At 42.9% G+C, this 19,371-nt stretch overlaps 1 protein-coding gene across 4 annotated transcripts in view; it reads left to right on the top strand.

The window, feature by feature from the left end:
• USH2A (usherin) overlaps positions 1–19,371 on the top strand; it is a 906,431-nt gene that overhangs the window by 837,574 nt on the left and 49,486 nt on the right. For all 4 annotated transcript variants that reach the window (XM_049868234.1, XM_049868232.1, XM_049868231.1 and 1 more), the window contains 3 exons: positions 5,377–5,604; positions 11,728–13,244; positions 17,029–17,350. In XM_049868234.1, the coding sequence (XP_049724191.1) occupies positions 5,377–5,604; positions 11,728–13,244; positions 17,029–17,350 (2,067 nt within the window). The remainder of the gene's footprint in view (positions 1–5,376; positions 5,605–11,727; positions 13,245–17,028; positions 17,351–19,371) is intronic.

Here is a 19,371-nt window from a genome sequence, read left to right as displayed (position 1 = left end):
TTCTGGCCAGGATCAAATTCCACCTTCCAATTAAGTCTTTCCCAGTGCCCCACCTCCTCATTTCCCAATCTGAAGTATCCCCTCAATATTTTTCTGACACTCAGTTATAGGACTTATCCCACTCTATTCCAAGACTGATTTGATTTTTGCACAAGTAGATACTAGATATAAATGTGCTGATCAACATTTGGTGAACTCAAAAATTATCTTTATAGATGGAAAGGAAAAATAGTTCTACAGAATCCATGGCTCAAATTATCTGGTTTTCAGAAATCTACAAAAATAAAAAAATAAAAATAATTTTTTTTTTTTTTTTTTGGTGTTAATTTGCCAGCATCACAATGTATGTATCTATCCAAAAGTCATCCAGTTGGCTGGAGGGACTCAGGCCAGTGCTATGGCTTTTAGGTAATGGTAAATGAGAGCTTTTCCTACTTCTCCTGTTTGATTTGTAATCTAAACCAGAAACCTGGACTCTTGTCTATAGCCACTCTTTTATTGTATCCAGTCCATGAAGAAGGACATCATGCTTAGTAAAATGAAGGGTCATCAAAAAAGATGAAGACCCTCAATGAGATGGATTGACATAGTGACTGCAACAATGGGCTTAAGCATAACAATCATTGTAAAGATGGCGCAGGACCAGGCGGTGTTTCGTTCTGTTGTACATACAGTCGCTATGAGTCGGAACTGACTCAACGACACCCAACAAGAACATAACAAAGTAAAATATAACACAATGAAACTAAGAAACAGCTGACTGGCTCAACTATGGAAGACAGAAGTTGATATGTTTAAATCTAGATCCCACTGAAACACTGTCTGAGAAAAAAAGTCAAAGTTTCTGTGTGAATTACTCTCTGAGTCTTGCCATTCACCTCACTACCAAGTCAGGATTTATAAGCCGGAATTCACCATTTTAGAATGAGGGGTCTAGGGTAAGGGGAAAGAGTAAGTTAAAGGCAACGACAGAAAAATGCTCATCAGTGAATGAAGCTGGAATGAAGTTGATGGTGACTGGGGAGATTAACCCTTTCTCAGATATAGTAAGCACACAGAATGCTCTGTTGAAAAGCACAGAAGTGCTGATGCATGACTATGCTGGTTCATTACCTGGAGCAGAGTGAAAAGGCTTCTAAGGGCCAACGTAACTGGGCTCAATGAAAATGCATCACAAAGACCAGAGGGAAATCTCTGGAATGTGCTGGATCATGAGATCAATAGACTCAAAGATGACTAAGTTAGCAAGCTTTATGCAGTTTAAACATTTGTGCCGGGAGCCTCCCCATGAAGCCTTTTATTGACAGCTACAGATCAATGCTAATTTCTGATCATTTTCAACCTACATAAACCTATTGACCTCATGGCCACCTTTGGGGCACTTGAAGTCATCAAAAATAATCAGAGAAGATGGTGTAAAATTGTCAGACTGCTGAAGACCCCAAGTGGTTTCACGTGTCCCAGGAGCAGAGCTGAGAGGTTAAAATGTAGTTCAAATTGCCAGCAGACCCTCAACTGGCAGGGCATTCCAGGCAGTCTTGTCTTTATACCTCATAAAAATATCGATGCACTAATTTGTGTCCAGGCTCGGACACTCACGCATATATGTTTAAATCCAGAGAGGCTAAATCTCATTGGAAGTATTAGATTCAGAGAATGGATGATCTCCTAGTGAAATATTGCTTCCTTTGTTGAGTCCTTCTCTTTTAAATGCTTCCTCAAATCTGCTGCCTAACAATGATAGCTAATAGGCTTCTAGAATAAAAAATCTGAATGCTATAAAAAGAAAAAAATTACGGGCATGTATATAGAATAAACCAAACCCGTTGCCGTCGAGTCAATTCCAACTCATAGCAACCCTATAGGCACCCGACAGGAGATAGTAGAACTGCCCCATGGGGTTTCCAAGGAGCAGCTGGTGGATTCAAGCCACCAACCTTCTGGTTAGCAGCCAAGCTCTTAACCACAATTATAGTCTGGGAATAACAAAAACAACAACAAAATACCTCCAAAGAAACGGGTGGATGGAAGAATGAAGGACAACAGCAGAATGAGGACAAAGAAGAGGAAGATGTTAGAGTGTGAATTAGGATCGTCTCTGTAGAGGAAAGAGAGTAAGGAGGGGAGGAGGAAGGAGTAGAGGCAGAGAGAGGAGAAGGAGGAGAAGAAAGAAAGCAGGAACAGAGGAGGAAAAAAGAAGGAAAACGACTTTTCATGATGGATTCTCCCATCAGTGGAACAGAATGGTACATCTCCAAAGGGAGGAATTAAAACTAAAACATCGAAAATTACAACCACGGTGCACAAGAAAATATGCTGAACTTAAGGAACAAAGCAAGTAACTTAATAAACAAGACAAAACCCAAATTAACTCCACAAAGTGGAACTGTGTCCAAATTTTACACCAGGAGCCTAAAACTTATGAATTGTGAACTTTGGTGTTGAAGATCATTCAGGACACAATGATTTAAAATTTTTCCTAAGGTGTTGGAAGAATACATTGGTCAGGGTTGTTTTGCCATTTTTTAATTTCTTCATTTTTTTTTAAAGTATGGTCTTAACTAAAGATTCACGAAAAGTATGGCTACTCAAAGATTGAACAAGCCCATGGAACAAAACAAGACTAAAGAAGCGTACCAGCCCTGGGCAGGGACTGGAAGGCAAGAGGGAGCAGGAAAGCTGGTAATAGAGAACCCAAGTTTGAGAGAGTGTTGACATGTCTTGGGGTTGTTAACCAATGTCATAGAACAATGTGTGTACTAACTGATGAGAAACTAGTTTGTTCTGTAAACTTCATCTAAAGTACAATTAAAAAAAAAAAAGTATGGCTACTAATGCAGTTTATTGAAAAAAAAAAAGCAGTTTATTGAAGGGGTGTGTATATGCATACATTATTATTATTATTTTGTAGCTCTTTGGAAATAACAAATTAATGTGGAAACACTTCCTCAGTGTGAATTTAGGGTGCAGAATTTCTCCTTTATACCCCAATATGTGGTTGTTTCTTTTTTTTTTTTTTAAGGTTACTACAAACCAGATTAAGCAAAACAACTGTTGTAACTATTCTTCATAGGAGCACACCTTTCAACAATTTCTGTACCAGGCACGCAGGAACTTCAACTGGAGACCTGCAGGTCATATTTCTGCAATAGATGGCGGAGGTTTAGGGACCAGGGCATTTTGAATCCTTCTGCTTTCAAGGGTCTGAGCCATAAATGTTTATGAAAAGAATCTATAATGAAATCAGTCTTGTTATTTTTTTAATGGTTGCCTGGAGTGTGTTGGATGACTGACTGGCAATTGTGAATCATTAAGTGCTCAGTTACCAAAAGGGTTTGGTAGTATTGCCATCTAGGGGCTGAGCGGGATTCTCGGCTCTGAAATAAACTGTAATTGAGCAGGTGCTGCGATTGACAATATACATATGTTTTTGCTTTAGAGCCCACATGCTTTTCATGTTTCTTGTGACAAAAGCTATCTCCAAATGTCCCCCAACAGCCTACCTTTTTTATTATGTAATCTGTTAGAGGTGATTACTATTTGCCTTGGCGCTGTGCTTTTTTGGCATCTATTACTGAATATTCTGAACAAAGAATTATTCTTTTTTGCATTATTAATCTTGCTCATGTTTGCCCTATTTCCACGGAAAAGAAATCATTTATCAGAAAAGAATGTTTGTAATCGAGACTTGTAGCATCTTCAGATTTAATATTCATTAAGATCATCCCGATTCTGTGCTATATTTATCTAAAAGACCAATCCAATGTTGTGAGGAAATAAGTTTTAAATATTTATGATCTAACTTTTAATATTTTAAAAAAGAGAAATTAGTATTTCTGTAAAATTTGTTTCAGAGTCTGGTCGCTTAGCAAATGTTTAAATATTAAAAGCCCTCAAGAGGTTAGCATGTAATATCATAATGGGACTCATTGAAAGAGGAAAATTGACTTCACAAGTTTTTGATAGGTGAAGGAAATTGTATTTCCTCTGCCCGTGGTTAACACATAATAAGAAACATTAACATGGTTGAAACCTATAACCAAGAATGTGAGGACAGTGTCAAAAATCACTTCTACAGTGGGTTTTGGTTTTGTCTGACCCGTTTGTTTGGAAGAAAGTTCAATCCTGTCACCTTGTTTTAGAGTTTATTGAAAATGGTATTTGGTTGTCCCCTAATAAGGAGCCACTCCTTACATAGAACTTTGATGATGTCAGGTATCTACTTCTTCCCCACCTCGCATTCCTTCTCCCCTGCCCACCAAGAAAAGAGGACAATTAAAGGCCATGGATCACGTTTAAACATCTAGTAAAACAAAGCTGATCTCACACACCATTAAATGTAAATATCTTATTAAACCAGTCAAAATGTCCTCATGACTGTCCACACCCAATGGGTATGGTACCCAAAAAAGTGTGCGTGTGTGTGTGTGTGTGTGTGCACGGGTGCATGTGTATCTAGCTACATACAGGTTACTAGTCCACTTGCAAACATAATTCTTATCTGTAAACAGGCATATCCGTCCAGCCCAGATGTGGAAAGAGCACCCTGGGGCCTTTCAAAACAGAAGGATTCTCAGCCCCAGTTTAGAGAGGCAAAATATGCTAAATGCCACTCTCCAAGCAGGGGAAAAAAAAAAAAAAAATTGGCTGTTACTTTTTTTTTGTTTGTTTTAATATAATCGACAAAGGTCAAATTCTCAAAGTCCAGGTCACAATAACTTTTGGTGAATGTCATGGTTTTAGTTATGGTGCTTTTAACACATGAGAATATTTTCACATATATACGAATAGTAGGTTTCCCTGAAGGTGTTTGTATATTTATATTTCAGTTGGGTTACGTCATTGTTTTCTTGTGTTTGTGTGTTTGCATTTGTAAGACATAAACACGCACCAAGAAAATGAGAGGGAATTGGGGGGATGGAGTCTTACACGTAAACAAATAGTATTAAGGATTAATAAAAGAGAATTGTGGTCATTCTGGATAAATTTCCCAACCTTAAGACCAACCTGGTGGGCAGTTACAGCACTCTCTGCCATGCACACTGGCACCAGTGGCTGCCAGTCTGAGCTGGAGGCAGCACTGATCTGAGGCATCAGAGGCTTTTTGTGTTCATACGCCACATCCTTTGGGTTGCAAGCTGTGAAAAGGCAAGGATCCTATCCAATCCATACTCTCTGGGTGTCTTATATCACACACCGTTGGGTAAGATATTCAGAAGGCCAACAAGAACAAGAAAAAACAGTTTTTCTTAATGATGATTCAAAAGCTGCTGTAAGTATTTGTGCTGATACCCCTTGGCATGCAGTTCAGACAATGACCTTCCAGCAATTACTGGCAACTTCCGAAAGAAAGTTAACCTGTCAATTTTCTTACAGGGAACCTGCTACCAAGCCCACCTGTTTGGGTTAGAACCATTCACAACGTATCACATTGGTGTTGTGGCTGCAAACCAGGTGGGAGAAGTTTCAAGCCCCTGGACTCCGGTTCAGACCTTAGAATCTTCCCCAAGTGGACTGAGCAACTTTACAGTAGAACGGAAAGAGAATGGCCAAGCGCTGTTACTACAGTGGTCAGAGCCTACAAGAGCCAATGGTGTGATTAAGGTAATGTCTCCCTTACATAGGAACATGTGTTTGGTGTTGTTCTGTTGCATAGATGAGCTCTGACATGGCGTCAGGTCACTGTGGGGAACCACCCTTCACAGCCTGTGTCATTCTCCTTAATGGCTCCTCCAGGCACTTAATCATAGAGAAAACTAGCCCCCATGTGCTATGCTTCCAGTGAGCCCGATACAGCACTGGGCTAGGTGTTCTCTAGGTATATCTCATGTAATCTTCTCATCAACCCTACTATGTGGGTACCACTAAACCTCAGCAGGCATGTTGTTGTTATTAGGTGCCATCCAGTCTATTTTCAACTCATAGTGACCCTGTGTGACAGGGTAGAACTGCCCCACATGGTTTTCTTGGCTGCAGTCTTTATAGGAGCAGATCGCCAGGTCTTTCAACCATGGAGCTGCTGGGTAGGTTCAAACTGCCAGCTTTTCAGTTTGCAGCCAAACACTTAACCTTTGTGCCACCAGGCCTGGCCTAGAAAGGTTAAATAACTGCCCAAGTTCACATTTAAAGCTAGGAAGTCACGCCAGAGCTGAACTCTAAGTAACTGTGTTCTTCCTGCCTCCTGAATTACCCTACCCAGTTATTTGTTTAATTAAGTCTTGCCTAATCTGAGCTTTGAACAGAGCTCGCTAAGCAAAAGGCAGGAAGTCTCACTCTTCTGCTAACTCCCTAACTTCTATAGTAGTCACTAGAAACAGCCTTGTAAATGTCTCACCTATATCCCAGGCTTCACCAGCTGTGAGTACAAACGAGGCCGCATTTCTACTAATCGTCCACATCTTGGTGCTTGGAGCCCCACCTGCATGAAAGCAAGGCTTCCTCTCCTTCCTGAAGGTCCTCCCCAAGGATGTGGTGACTCACCTGTCAACCTGTACTTCCGCCTCTGCCTACAGTCTCCTCTGGCCCTGGAGCACTGCTCTGGTCCCCCAGCCTGCAGCTGCTGTCAACACGCTGCCCTCCCTCACTGAGGTTGTTGTTAGCTGCCACCGAGTCAGCTCCCGACTCGAGAAGATTCCGTGCCCAGTGGAACCATAAGACACTGGTGGGTCAGTGGTAGAGTTTTCACCATCCGTGCGAGAAACCTGGGTTCCATTCCTGATCAACACACCTCATGCGCAGTCAGCACACATCTGTCAGTGGTGGCTTGCATGTTGCTATGATACTCGAGAGGATTCAGCAGACCTTCCAGACTAAGACAGATTAGGAAGCTGAAAAGCTGGCAGTTTGAACCTACCCAGCAGCTCCGTGGGAGAAAGACCCGGAGAGCTACTCCTATAAAGATTGCAGCCAACGAAAACTCTATGAATCTCCTTCACTACTCCTCGAAGTGGCAGTCTCCCCCATTAATCTCAAATACAATAGTTAAGACTGAGGTGTAACTTTTAATAAAGATTTCCTGAAAGACCTAGGAGAGGGCCAACAGAAGAAAATCATGACAATGACTTAGAACTCTAGCAGGCCCAGGTCTGTCCCCGCGGGCCTTCCTGCAGGCCGCCTCACTGCTTATGCAGCGGCTGCCTCTCTGCCTGCTCCAGGCCTGCGACGGTAGCACAAGCCAGTCTGTCTCCACCAGCCGGCCTCCCTGTGACACCCAGACATCCCCTACCCTGGGGCTGGAGATTCAAGCCATAACACTGAGGCCTTCATCAGAAAAAAGAGTTTCTCCTTTTACATCCGTCAAAGCACCGCACCCCCCTACCCCGTCTGTTTCCTATCCCAGAGACTGCCTCATACCAGCATGACTGACAACAGAAATCTAGACTCCTTTTTCCTTCATTTACATTTCACCAAGTATTGTTGAGCTTCTACTAAGTGTCAAGTCCTGATTCTGGAGTAAACAAGACAGGCAACATCTCTGCCTCCGTAGACCTGAGGTGTCTGCATGCACGTATGAGTGACTGTGTGGAAGAATGTGAACGCTGGGAGTACAGAGAGGCAAATGGTGAGCTAGTGCATAAACAAACAAGGAAATTTCAGAGTGATGAATGCTACAAAAATAAAGAAAGAAAGAAGGAAACAGGGTAATGTAATTATGCCTGGCTCAGGCTAATTTAGAATGGATGAACATTTGAATTGAGTTGACATCTGAGGCGAGCCCTGAACGACAAGACAGAGTCAGTCATGTGGAGATATGTGGGCAAAATGTTCCAGACAAAATGAACAACAAATGAAAGGCCTGAAGCCAAGAATGAACTTGGTGTATTCAAGGAAAGGAAAGAAAGCCCGCGTGGATGAAGCACTGGGAGGGGGGTAAAGATGCAACTAGAAAGGTTGGAGAACATTGACGGGGCCAGGTTTTGCCCCACCTTGTCAGCTGTGTTAAGGTGTTTGGAATTTCTTCTAAGTGCAATGAAAAATTACTGAAGGCTTTAAGCAAATGGTAGGATCAGATTTATGTTTTTCAAGATCACTCTGGCTGTTATGTGGAAAATAGATTATAAGGGACCAATAGAGCTTGAAAGCTATTGAAAAAATTCAGGGCAGACTCGGTGGTGGCTTGAAGTAGGGTGGGAGTCATGAAGGTAAAGAAATACGGGTGAATTGGAGATGTATTTGGAAGGTGGAGCTGACAAGACTTGTTAAGGGACTGGATGTGAGCCATGAAGGAAACAGAGCACTTCAGGGTGACTTCTGAATTTTGGCCTTGCTCCATTATCTGGGAAGGGGAGAATTGGAAGATAAGTAGGTTTGACCAGGCAAGTAGCCAGCTGAAGGTGTAGGTCTAGAACTCTGGAGACAGTTCTTCACTGACAAGTATATTCATAAGATGTATATTCACTGAGTTGTATATTCGGAAATAGCATATAGGTGCTATTTAAGCCCATGGGGCTGCAGGAGATCAGCTACGGAGAGAATGTAAATAGAGATGATGAGAACCTAAAGTCAAACCCTGGGCACACTAAAATCTGGAGATCAAGATGAGGAAGACGAGTCAGCAAAGGAAATTGAGAAGAGCCAGTGAGGCAGATAGATAAGTAGTGAATGGGATGTCCCAGAAGTAAAGAGAAAATATGTCAAATGCTGCTGAACAATCAAGTAAAATGAGGCCAGTGAAGTAACGCTGGAATTTGGGGATGAGGAGGTCATTGTGATCTTGACAAGAACAGTTTCATCCAAGTGGTGGCACAGGAAGCCTGGTTGAGGGAGATGGAGGAGAGAAGGGAGGCAAGTGAGGAAGTGACGAGAGCAATTAGGGGACTCTTTAGAGAAGTTGCTATGGAGCCCTGGTGGGACAGTGGTTAAGAATTCAGCTGCTAATCAAAAGATCAGCAGTCTGAATCCACCAGCCACTCCATGGATACCCTATGGGGCAGTTCTATAGGGTCTCCATGCATTAGAATCAACCTGACTGCAAAGGATTTGGTTGAGATGAAAAGAACGTAGAGAAATGGAGCACTAGCTGGGAAAGTGTGGTATCAAGAGAAGTTTTATTTTAAAATCAGTGGAAAACACTAGAGTATAAATAAGCTAATGGCAATAACCCAGTAAAAAACAAAAGAAAACAAACCCATTGCCACTGAGGCAATTCTGTCTCATAACAACCCTATAGGACAGAGTAGAACTGCCCCATAGGGTTTTCAAGGAGCAACTGATGGATTCAAACTGCCAACCTTTTGGTTAGCAGCCAAGCTCTTAACCACTGGGAGATAAATTGGTGATGCAGAAGGCAAGGAGAATAATTGCAGGAGTGAAGTCCCTAGAAAGGAGGAGGATGAGATCCAGCACTCAGTGGCCTTTAACAGGGACAGAGATAATTCATCTATAGCAAAAGGAGGGAAGGCAAGTAGTGTAAGTCCAAATTCACGCAAAGTTAGCCAAACTGTGAGGTTAAGGACACAGTATTGCAAACCCAGGAAGCTCACCCAAGCTTTAATTTTATTCAGGCTTCATTTAGAAGGCGTGATTGATTGATTCATTGCCCACATAGCTGAACTCAATCTACAGTTCCCCTCCCCCAAGGTCAGTCTGGAAGCCTCCACCCTCGAATCACATGGTTGGTCTTTCTGGCATGGTCAGCTCCCATCCTATGACTATGGGGAATGGCCATCCCCACCCTGAATCACCTCATTAGCGTAAACTATCAGGTGTGGTCCAAGGGGCTAACCATAGATAATAAAGGCATTCCTGTCAAATTCCAGGGGGTTAGAGGTTTTCTTCCAGGACCTAGACAAAGACTAGACCTCTCTTTGGGGAAGGCCAAATTCTTACTACCACACATTTATGGGGATGATAATATATAATATGAAGACATTTGCTTCTGATTGCTTCTATTTTCTGAATGAAATATGTGGTTATGTCAACAACCAACCGGGAAGAAGGGAAGAGGGTATCAGTGGCTAGTGGGAAAAATGTTGTTGTTACTGTTGTGCCATTGAGTCGAATCTGACGCATTGTAACCCTATAAGACAGAGTAGAACTGCCCCATAGGGTTTCCAAGGAGCCACTGGTGGATTCCAACTGCTGACCTTTTGGTTAGCAGCCTGAGCTCTTAACCACTGTACCACCAGGGCTCCTGTGGGAAAAATAAAACATATGAAATAACCATTTTGGAAAATGAGACAGCAAACATATGGGGAAATAGAGTAGGATTACAATTGATAACCATGTATTTAAAATTTATGGTAAGAGGTTTAAAGTGAGACTAGACAGCCTGGTTAGGTAATTTTTTTGAAGCCAGTTAAGAGCTGGGTACAGATAGAGAGCTACATTTAACCTAAGTTAAGAGATTTTCCAGGTGAAAACGATGGGCAGAGAGAGGCTTGAGTTTTGATTATGGAATCTAAGCTCCCTTTTAAAGACACCTGGTGCCCTCCTCAAGGGTATGGCCTTACCCTGGGACCCCATGAAGAAAAATCACAAGTGCAATAGCAAAACATAAGTAAATTTCCAAAAGTCCAGGCTATTTAATCTTAAATAACATTAGAGTATTATTGACAACACAGCCCAAGTTAAGCTTCTCCAGAAACCACCTGTGGGGATGTTTCAAACTAATCACGCTTCCCAAGGGACTCTGTTACGTGCCCTGTACTGCCTTGAGAGTCACTATCATGTACAGGCAGTCGTTGACGTAATCAGGACTGTGCCATATCTCTCAGGAGCGGTGAAGCAGGAAGAGAGAGGAAGACCATTCTTCACAAACGCCTGCATTCAAGTTCAGTGTTTCCCATTTTTCCCAAAGAACAGAGAATAATACAGGGATGAAAACTTGCTCTACATTTGTATAATGACTGTTCAGATTCTTTTCACCAGAACAAAAGAATACTTGGCCACAAAGGAGCAATCGGTTCTTCCATGACTTGCAAGAGAAAACAGGGTGTTTTTTTTTCCACCCCCCCATCTTCTAGTAATCAGTTTACATTATGTATTCATATAATAATATTTATGAATTTTTATAAATAAAAATTTATTTTATAAATTTATTAATAAAATTTATTTACTTTATAAATGAATTTGTAAATACTATGTAAAGGATAAATATATATTTATTTATATTATATACTATATTATACATACAGACATGTTTTCAGCCCTGGAACCTTGTTACAAAAGATGAAGCATTAGAATCCCAGGTCCCAGCTAATGCTGAGGGAGATGGACACTGTAGACAGGCCCTATTCCCCTTACTTGGGATAAGATCAGAAGCACAAAATGGGAGATTTGAGTACTATTCACTGCTTTAAAAAAAAAAAAGGAAGAAAGTCCATGAAAACTGTTGAAGTCAAAGAATCAGGCTCAATAATCTTTAGCTTTTAGAAAAATGCTTAGGTATTATCCAAATGAGAAAGAAAGTGGGGTAGGGGAGGCAGGAAGGGAAGGCGAGAGAGAGAGAGAAGGAAGAAGGAAGGAAGGAAGAGAGGGAGGGAAGGAACAAGGGAAGGAGAAAGGAAGGGAAGGAGGAAGGGAGAAAAAAGTCAATATTCCCCTTTCTGCAGATCTTAGATTAACTGGAGAAAATCACATTCCCAAAATTAATCTCAGAATGCTTCTTCTGGATTAGGGTCATCAAGATAAGGAATGAAAGGGGAGAAAGGGTTAAGAGGCACAAACTAGCAACACCATGAAGGCATATGCTGTAAATTATACCCTTTGCTTCTCTTCTTCCTTCAGACTTACAACGTCTTCAGTGACGGTATCCTGGAGTACACTGGCTTCAACCGTCAATTTTTCTTCCGTCGTCTGGACCCTTTCACTGTCTACACACTGACGCTGGAGGCCTGCACCACGGCAGGCTGTGCACACTCAGCATCCCAGCCTCTGTGGACAGGCGAGGCCCCTCCCGGCTCTCAGTTGGCTCCCACAGTTCAGTCTGTGGGGTCCACCAGTGTTGAGCTGAGCTGGTCTGAGCCTGTTAACCCAAATGGAAAGATAATTCGCTATGAAGTGATTCGCAGATGCTTCGAGGGAAAAGCTTGGGGGAACCAGACAATCCTGGCCGATGAGAAAATTGTTTTCACAGAATATAATACTGAAAGGAATACATTTATGTATAATGACACAAGTTTGCAGCCATGGACACAGTATGAATATAAAATCAACACTTGGAATTCAGCAGGCCATACCTGTAGCTCCTGGAATGTGGTAAAGACTAAACAAGCGCCTCCAGAAGGCACCTCTCCACCTGAGATATCCTATGTGTCTACGCATCCCCCAAGACTGCTGATTTCCTGGATCCCACCAGAACAGCCTAATGGTATTATCCAGTCCTATAGGCTTCAAAGGAATGGAATGCTATATCCTTTCAGCTTTGATGCTGTGACTTTCAAGTACACAGATGAAGACCTACTTCCTTTTTCTACATACAGTTACGCAGTCATAGCCTGCACAATTGAAGGCTGCTCCACCAGCAAACCCACCAACATCAAAACTCCCGAGGCTGCTCCAGAAGGGGTCAGCCCTCCAGCTCTTCAGGCCATCAGTGCCACTCAAATAAATGTATCTTGGTCACCACCATCAATTCAAAATGGAAAGATCACTAAATATCTGCTTATATTTGATGGTAAGGAACACCACGCTGGGCAGGGCCACTCCTTGCTGGTTTCTCATCTGCAGCCTTACACCCAATATAATTTCTCCCTGGTAGCCTGCACCAACGGTGGATGCACAGCTACCACGTCCATATCTACTTGGACATTGGAGGCCCCGCCACAGAACATGGATGCTCCCAGATTGCAAGTCACAGGCTCAGAATCAATAGAAATCATCTGGAAAGCTCCAAGAACCCCAAATGGCCAAATCAGAAGTTACGAACTTAGGAGGGATGGAGCCATTGTGTATACTGGACTGGAAACTCACTACCATGATTTTACCCTCACCCCGGGTGTGGAGTACGGCTACACAGTGACTGCCAGCAACAGCCAAGGTGGTATTTTGAGTCCGCTCGTCAAAGTTCGAACCAATCCCTCAGCTCCCTCAGGGATGGAGCCTCCAAAACTGCAGTCCAAGGACTCTCACGAGATCTTAGTGAGTTGGGACCCTCCAGTGAAGATGAATGGCGAGATTGTCAACTACACCCTCTTCATCCGTGAGCTGTTTGAAAGAGAAACAAAAATCGTACACATAAACACAACTCATGATTCTTTTGGTACTCGGTCGTTCGTCGTAAGCCAGCTACAGCCATTTCAGAGGTAGGTAACCAACTGTGAGTCACTGTCATTTCTACTGCATGAGTGTTCAGGCAGTTCTAGTGATAACTGTAAAAGCAAGAAGGGAACATGTCCCCAACCCCATCCACTTAACCATTAACAGTGGATGAAGCACACTCCAACCCAGCAAAGCTGGTTTGCATAGTTTCTGGAGAGAAAGATTCTGGCTGGTGACATTTTGAGAGTCAACCTTTCAGAAATATTTATGATTCACCATGATGTCTGGAACAAGTAGTGTAGAGATGGGGCCAGCTCTCTCAGTCTAGACCCTTCTGGAAACATGCAGGTCCCTCAACAGTTCTAAGAGCCCCGACGGGGTCTTGTGACCCAGGCAGCGAAGAAAATGAAACATTATTTTAAAGCATGAAAAGAGTGTCAGTCGGTGACAGCTATTACCAGCCAGAGTTGGACTGAACCAAAATATGTCTTGGAGAGAGCCCTTCTCATTGAATCCAGCTCTTCTTTTAGAGATAATGAGGCTACTCGGACTATGTGTCTTCACACACACACTCACCCCCCTCAAAATTCCCCCACTCTGATCTCAGGCTTTCTCTCTGCTAACTCAGGTATTCTCGGCTCTCCCCTCTGGACCTCCCAACATGCATGAAAGTGTATTGCTCTCCATACAAAGGAATCTTACCACTGCCTCCTCTTCCTATAATTCAAAGGATTGCTTGGTATTTTTCCCCATCACATTTTTAAGTGACTTACATGCCCAGAGAGAAGAGTAATAAAAGACACTTTATGCTTAAAATTTAGTAAAATGAACAGAACCACTTAATAGAATTAAAGGGTAGAACTATGTTGATTTCCAACCATGGCAGGCAAAATTCAGCTATTACTGTAATCTACTGATGTGCAGATTCGATCCCTCCTTTAATTATCTCTGACATATAGTGCTGTTTAAATGAAACATTCATGGTTCTGTGCATCTACTCATGATAATTATTTAGGGTCGTATTAAATATTAAACAGTAATTAAAACTTCCGTAGGTATCCTCCATAGCTAATCCCCATGCGAGGTATACACACCGGCTTTTATCTTGCCCTGATTTGGAGCGTACCAAAGGCCCAGCCTGGCTGCAGAGGTGTACATTTTATGCTGCCTCCGTTTTACCTGACTCTGCCTGCAAGTTTTAAAAATCATATCAATTTGCTCCCCTTTGAAATCATTATTCAAAAAGATTTTTAGAGAATACAAGGGTCTTCCAGATGTGAGAGGGACCTTTTTTCAGGCTGAAAAATATATATTTGCTTTATCTGATAAACCTAGCAATGACACGTAAGGCTGTGAGTGATGTCTCTTCATTATTCATTCTCATTAAAGGTACGTGACTGGTGAGGCAAACAGAACTATGTCTATCGGAAGTTGGGATTTGAGCTGCCATAACAAATATCATGAACTGGGGAGCTTAGGAAGAACAGAAATTTGTTGTCTCATGGCCTGGAGGCTAGGAGTCTGAATTCAGTGCGGCAGGACCTTGTTCTCTCCAAAGGCTCTAGGGAAAGGCCTTTTTTTTGTCTCTCTCAGTTTCTGGTAGCCCCAGGCATTCCTTGGCATATGACTGCAGCATGCTGTTTTCCCTCTGTCTGTCTTTCTGTGTCTCTTCTCTTTCATAAGACACAACAAAGATTAGCTTAGGACCATGTTTGCTGATAACATCTTTAAAGACCCTATTTTTAAACAAGGTCATATTCACAGGACTCTGGGTCAGGATTTCAACATATCTTTGGGGGACACAATTCAATCCATTACATAGATCACATAGTTGGTTTTTTTTTTTTTTTAGTAGTCTTTTTTTAAAAACAGATTAATATCAAACAAATATTGCAAGTTGCTCTGTTCTCCTTGGAGCCCCCCAACTTGTCCATAGGAAGGAGTAGCTTGGGAATAACCTCAATAGCAGAAGGAAGCTGATCCAGAATTTTTAAACCACCACAAATAATCCAGGAAATCAATAATCCACACGTGGATAACCAACTCTGACTTCATGGGATTGCTTGGTGGTCAGCTGTGCCCTGCGCAGCCAACGGCTTGTTCACCAGTGGACTGGTAGCACATCGTGGGGCTCAGCCCCCCGGAGGCTGCCGACCTCAGCTTGGTGAGATGAAGAGTTGGCGACCAAGAGGAGATGGGCACAAGAGGAGAGGGAAGGAGGGAGGAGCAGAAGTGGGGAGGGACGTCACAAAGGAGCATCGTTCTCAGGTATCGGGTAGTCGATTTTGATCATAGTGACCCTCATGTGACAGAGTAAAACTGCCCCATAGGGTTTCCTGGTTTTATTTACAGGAGCAAATCGCCAGGTCTTTCTCCTGCGGAGACACTAGATGGGTACAAATGGCCAACCTTTCAGTTAGCAGCCGAGCACTTAACCCTTGCACCACCAGGAGTCCTCACAAAGGAATGTCGTGTACCGTTAAATCGACTCCAACTCATAGCAACCCTATAAAACAGAGCAGAACTGTCCCACCGGGTTCCTAGGGCTGTAATCTCTACCAGAGCAGACTGCCACATCTTTCCCCTGCGGAGTGGCTGATGGGTTCCAACCACTGGTCTTTGGGTTAGCAGTCGAGCACTTAACGGGTGCGCCGCCAGGGCGCCTTTTGCAAAGGAATTCAGGAGTGTAATTGAGAGGGGGAAATGTGAAATAGAAATAAAGCAAGAGAACAGAAAACAGTGATCAGAGGAGCAAAGAGAGAAGGTAGAAAATGAAGGGGAAGGGGCTAGAAACGAGATAAAGGGAGAGAGTCTAGGAGTTTGAGGGAAAATTAGGGGTGTCATAAAATCTCTAGGGCATGGGGAACAGTGAAGGAAGCTCTCATTTTCAGCCACAGGCACTTCTTAGTAAGGAAAGCCCCCATCTTTGGAAGGTAAATGTCCCTGCTATGTAAATAGACTTTTCCACGTGGCAGACCAGCTCTGAGGCAAACATAATTGATTGGTTGAGTTTAACTGGGTGGTGATAAGGTGTCTCCATGATTGATAATCCAGAGTGTAGCTGAGTTAACTCTGGCCCCCAAAGGTCTTAATGTGGTAGAAGAGGGCCCGTTTTAAGATGTCAGGTATCAGGTGAGGGGATTTATCACCACTGAGACCTTCACTCCATGATGGTCCTTCATGACCTGGACATATTTGCGGGAAATCATTTAGCCCAACTACAGTGGTGGGAGGAGCCTAGGGCAGCCAAAACCCAGCACATCCTCCCCAAGCCATGCCTTCATCATCACCATGTTAAGTAATTCCACAGAGTGCCAGAATTTTCACACTGGAAAGAATCCTGAGAGTTTATTCACCCCATACATTCCTGTTTAGGAAAAGAATTGTGCCCACCTATTCCAGACAGATGAGAATCTTCCCTTTAGTTTGGAAAATCAGGAACATTTAAAATATAAGACTTCGATGGGCACAGGACTTCGTTATTCTTCAAAAGGGTCAGTCCCTGGGTAGTGCAAAAGGTTAAGGTGCTGAGCTCCTAACCAAAAGTTTGGAGGCTGGAGTCTACCCAGAGGGGCTTCGGGAGAAAGGCCTGGAGATCTACTTCCAAAACATCAGCCACTGAAAGCCCTATGAAGCACAGTTCCACCTGACGCACGCACGCAGGGTTGCCATGAGTTGGAAGCTACTCAAAAGCAACAGGTTATAAATAACAAATAAACTTATTTAAAATTATTTCTTTTTTTTCTGAAAACACTTGGGCTTTTAAAGACTCTTCCCATGAAAATCTGTTCTGCTGATAATCAGTGATTTCTGCCTTGTGTCCTAAAGGTATGAAGTTCGCATCCGAGCGTGCACCATGCTGGGATGTGCGTCCAGTGACTGGGCACCCATAGAGACCCCTGAAATTCCACCTCTGATGCAGCCACCGCCCCACCTAGAGGTACAGATGGCTCCAGGAGGACTCCGGCCCACTGTTTCTCTCGTGTGGGCAGGACCGCTTCAGCCAAATGGAAAAGTTCTGTATTATGAACTGTACCGAAGGCAAATAGCGACTCAGCCTGGAAAATCAAATCCAGTGCTAACCTATAACGGGAGCTCGAGCTTTTTCATTGACTCTGAACTGTTGCCTTTCACAGAATACGAGTATCAGGTAAGAATGTGTGTCATGAGCCATTCAAACGGAGATTGTGTGCACACACATTGGAGCCTGCCTGGGAAAACTGCTTGCCATTTGAAAAGCCACTTAAAGAAACACGGGGCTTAAGGAGTTTAGTGATGTTCTTTTTTAAAAGCTTAAGCAGTAAATGAAGGAGCAAAGACCATATTCATTTCTTGGTTCTTGATCCATGTGATACATGGTTGTCATTTTTACGTTGATTTTAGCAGAGAATCTAAATATTTATTTGGATGTTCTTATTGAGGACTTGGTTTCTGCTGCTAAGCTTCCCCCGTCAGGGTTGCCTTGGTAGGAAACACACTCCTCGTTAAATGATCACTCTGAAAATAACTCAGTAACTGAACCAAGACAGAATAAAATCTAAGGGCAAACAACTCCAGCCCCTGCACTCAAGCATGTTGACAAAAGTCTAGAAGAAAGCAACTCACCTGTGCACGGATGAAGTAAGCTTTGTATGAGGAAGGCCTCAAAAATTGGACTTTGCACGCCCCTAAAAATCCAAGGAAGGAGGCTCTAGGTGGTGCACAGGGTTTCGTGCTGGACTACTAACTGAAAGGTTGACTGTTCAAACCCACCCAGAAGAACCTCAGAAGAAAGATCTGGCTATCTGCTTTCAAAAGGTCACAGCCTTGAAAACCCCACGGAGCAGTTGTACTCCGCACGTGTGGGGTCGTCATGAGTCAGAGCCGATTTGGCGGCAACTAACAACAAAAAGCCAAGGATTCAGAATGGCACCCTGAAAATGTTTTTTGACATCTAAGGAGGCCTTTCGTTAGGTGTGTTTTGTTTTGTCATCAGGTCCCTTTGTGCTCTTGCAGTAACAGCAGCCTCATCTCCTGTCTTGGAATGATTCTCCCCACCCCCACCTTTTTCTCAGGCTGGGTGGGAGTGTTAGTCTCAGTGTGAGGCTGTCACTGGCAAGTGGTGGGCACAGGCGTCTCTCAGCCTCTCAGACTTGCCCGGGGCTTGATCTTCAGCACAGTGACTCAGAATGAAAAGGAGTGGAGGTGCGAAGTCCTGAAGAAATATTCCTAACCTCAATCCACAAGCTTCCCTGAACCTGCTGGTCCCAAGCATGGCTCCTCAGCAATTCCTTTGATTCCGTAGCCTCCCAATAAATTCCCTTTCTGCTTAAGTCAGAATCTGCTTCTCTTGCTTGCAATCAAAGGAACTTTCTAAGTGCCGTGCACAATGTCGAGTGCAATTGTCTAAAATCGGAAAGTGAGCCTTCAGAAGCTTCCCATAACCAGAAATAATAGTCACTGAGTCACCAGGAGCATGCTGACAAACTAACGAGTATACATATTAGATGTAACGTTTTCAGTGTTAAAGAAGATGTTTTAGGCCAATGACGTGTGGGATAAATTACCCACTGAAGTCAGTAAGAACTGAAAATGCAGATTTCTGAATGGTTTCAAGCTACTTCCAGATATCAATCCACAATCTCCTATTTCCAACTCCAAATCTAAAAATCTCTAAAAACCAAATGTTTTTTGTTTTTGTGTTAAGTTTGACACAACTCATTTGGCAGCGCCTGATCTGAACAGACTTGGGACTACTTGTAGTATTTATTTATCCCACTTTATATGACTGTTTATACATTTTTCTCCAGATATACTGTAGTTTATTACAAAGTGGCTACCCAGATCCTACTGCAGGTGTTATCAAGTAAACAGTACATGCACTTCATTACCTTTCTAAAATCTGAAAAACAAAATAATTTAAAAACACATCAGGCCCCAAGGGTTTCAGATAAGGATTGTGGCCCCTGTCATGAAGGAAAAAAATATCTATTGATGCCGTTGCTGGAATCCAAATACTGTTAGAAAACAGGTAGAACATCGATGGCTTTCCTTTTGAGCTTTTGTCATTATCTTTACTGAGATGTGACAAGTTATCAAAGACCCCTCTAGCCTCAATTATCGAGTCTTCCTTATGAATACATCACACCTTTTGAGATAGCTGGATGGAATCAACATGAAAGCTTTGGCCTC

The sequence above is a fragment of the Elephas maximus genome, chromosome 24 (genome assembly GCF_024166365.1).
Source record: "Elephas maximus indicus isolate mEleMax1 chromosome 24, mEleMax1 primary haplotype, whole genome shotgun sequence".
Classification (NCBI taxonomy): Eukaryota; Metazoa; Chordata; class Mammalia; order Proboscidea; family Elephantidae; genus Elephas; species Elephas maximus.
Note: the sequence above shows the minus strand (reverse complement) of the source record. Positions and strands in the feature narration are given on the sequence as shown.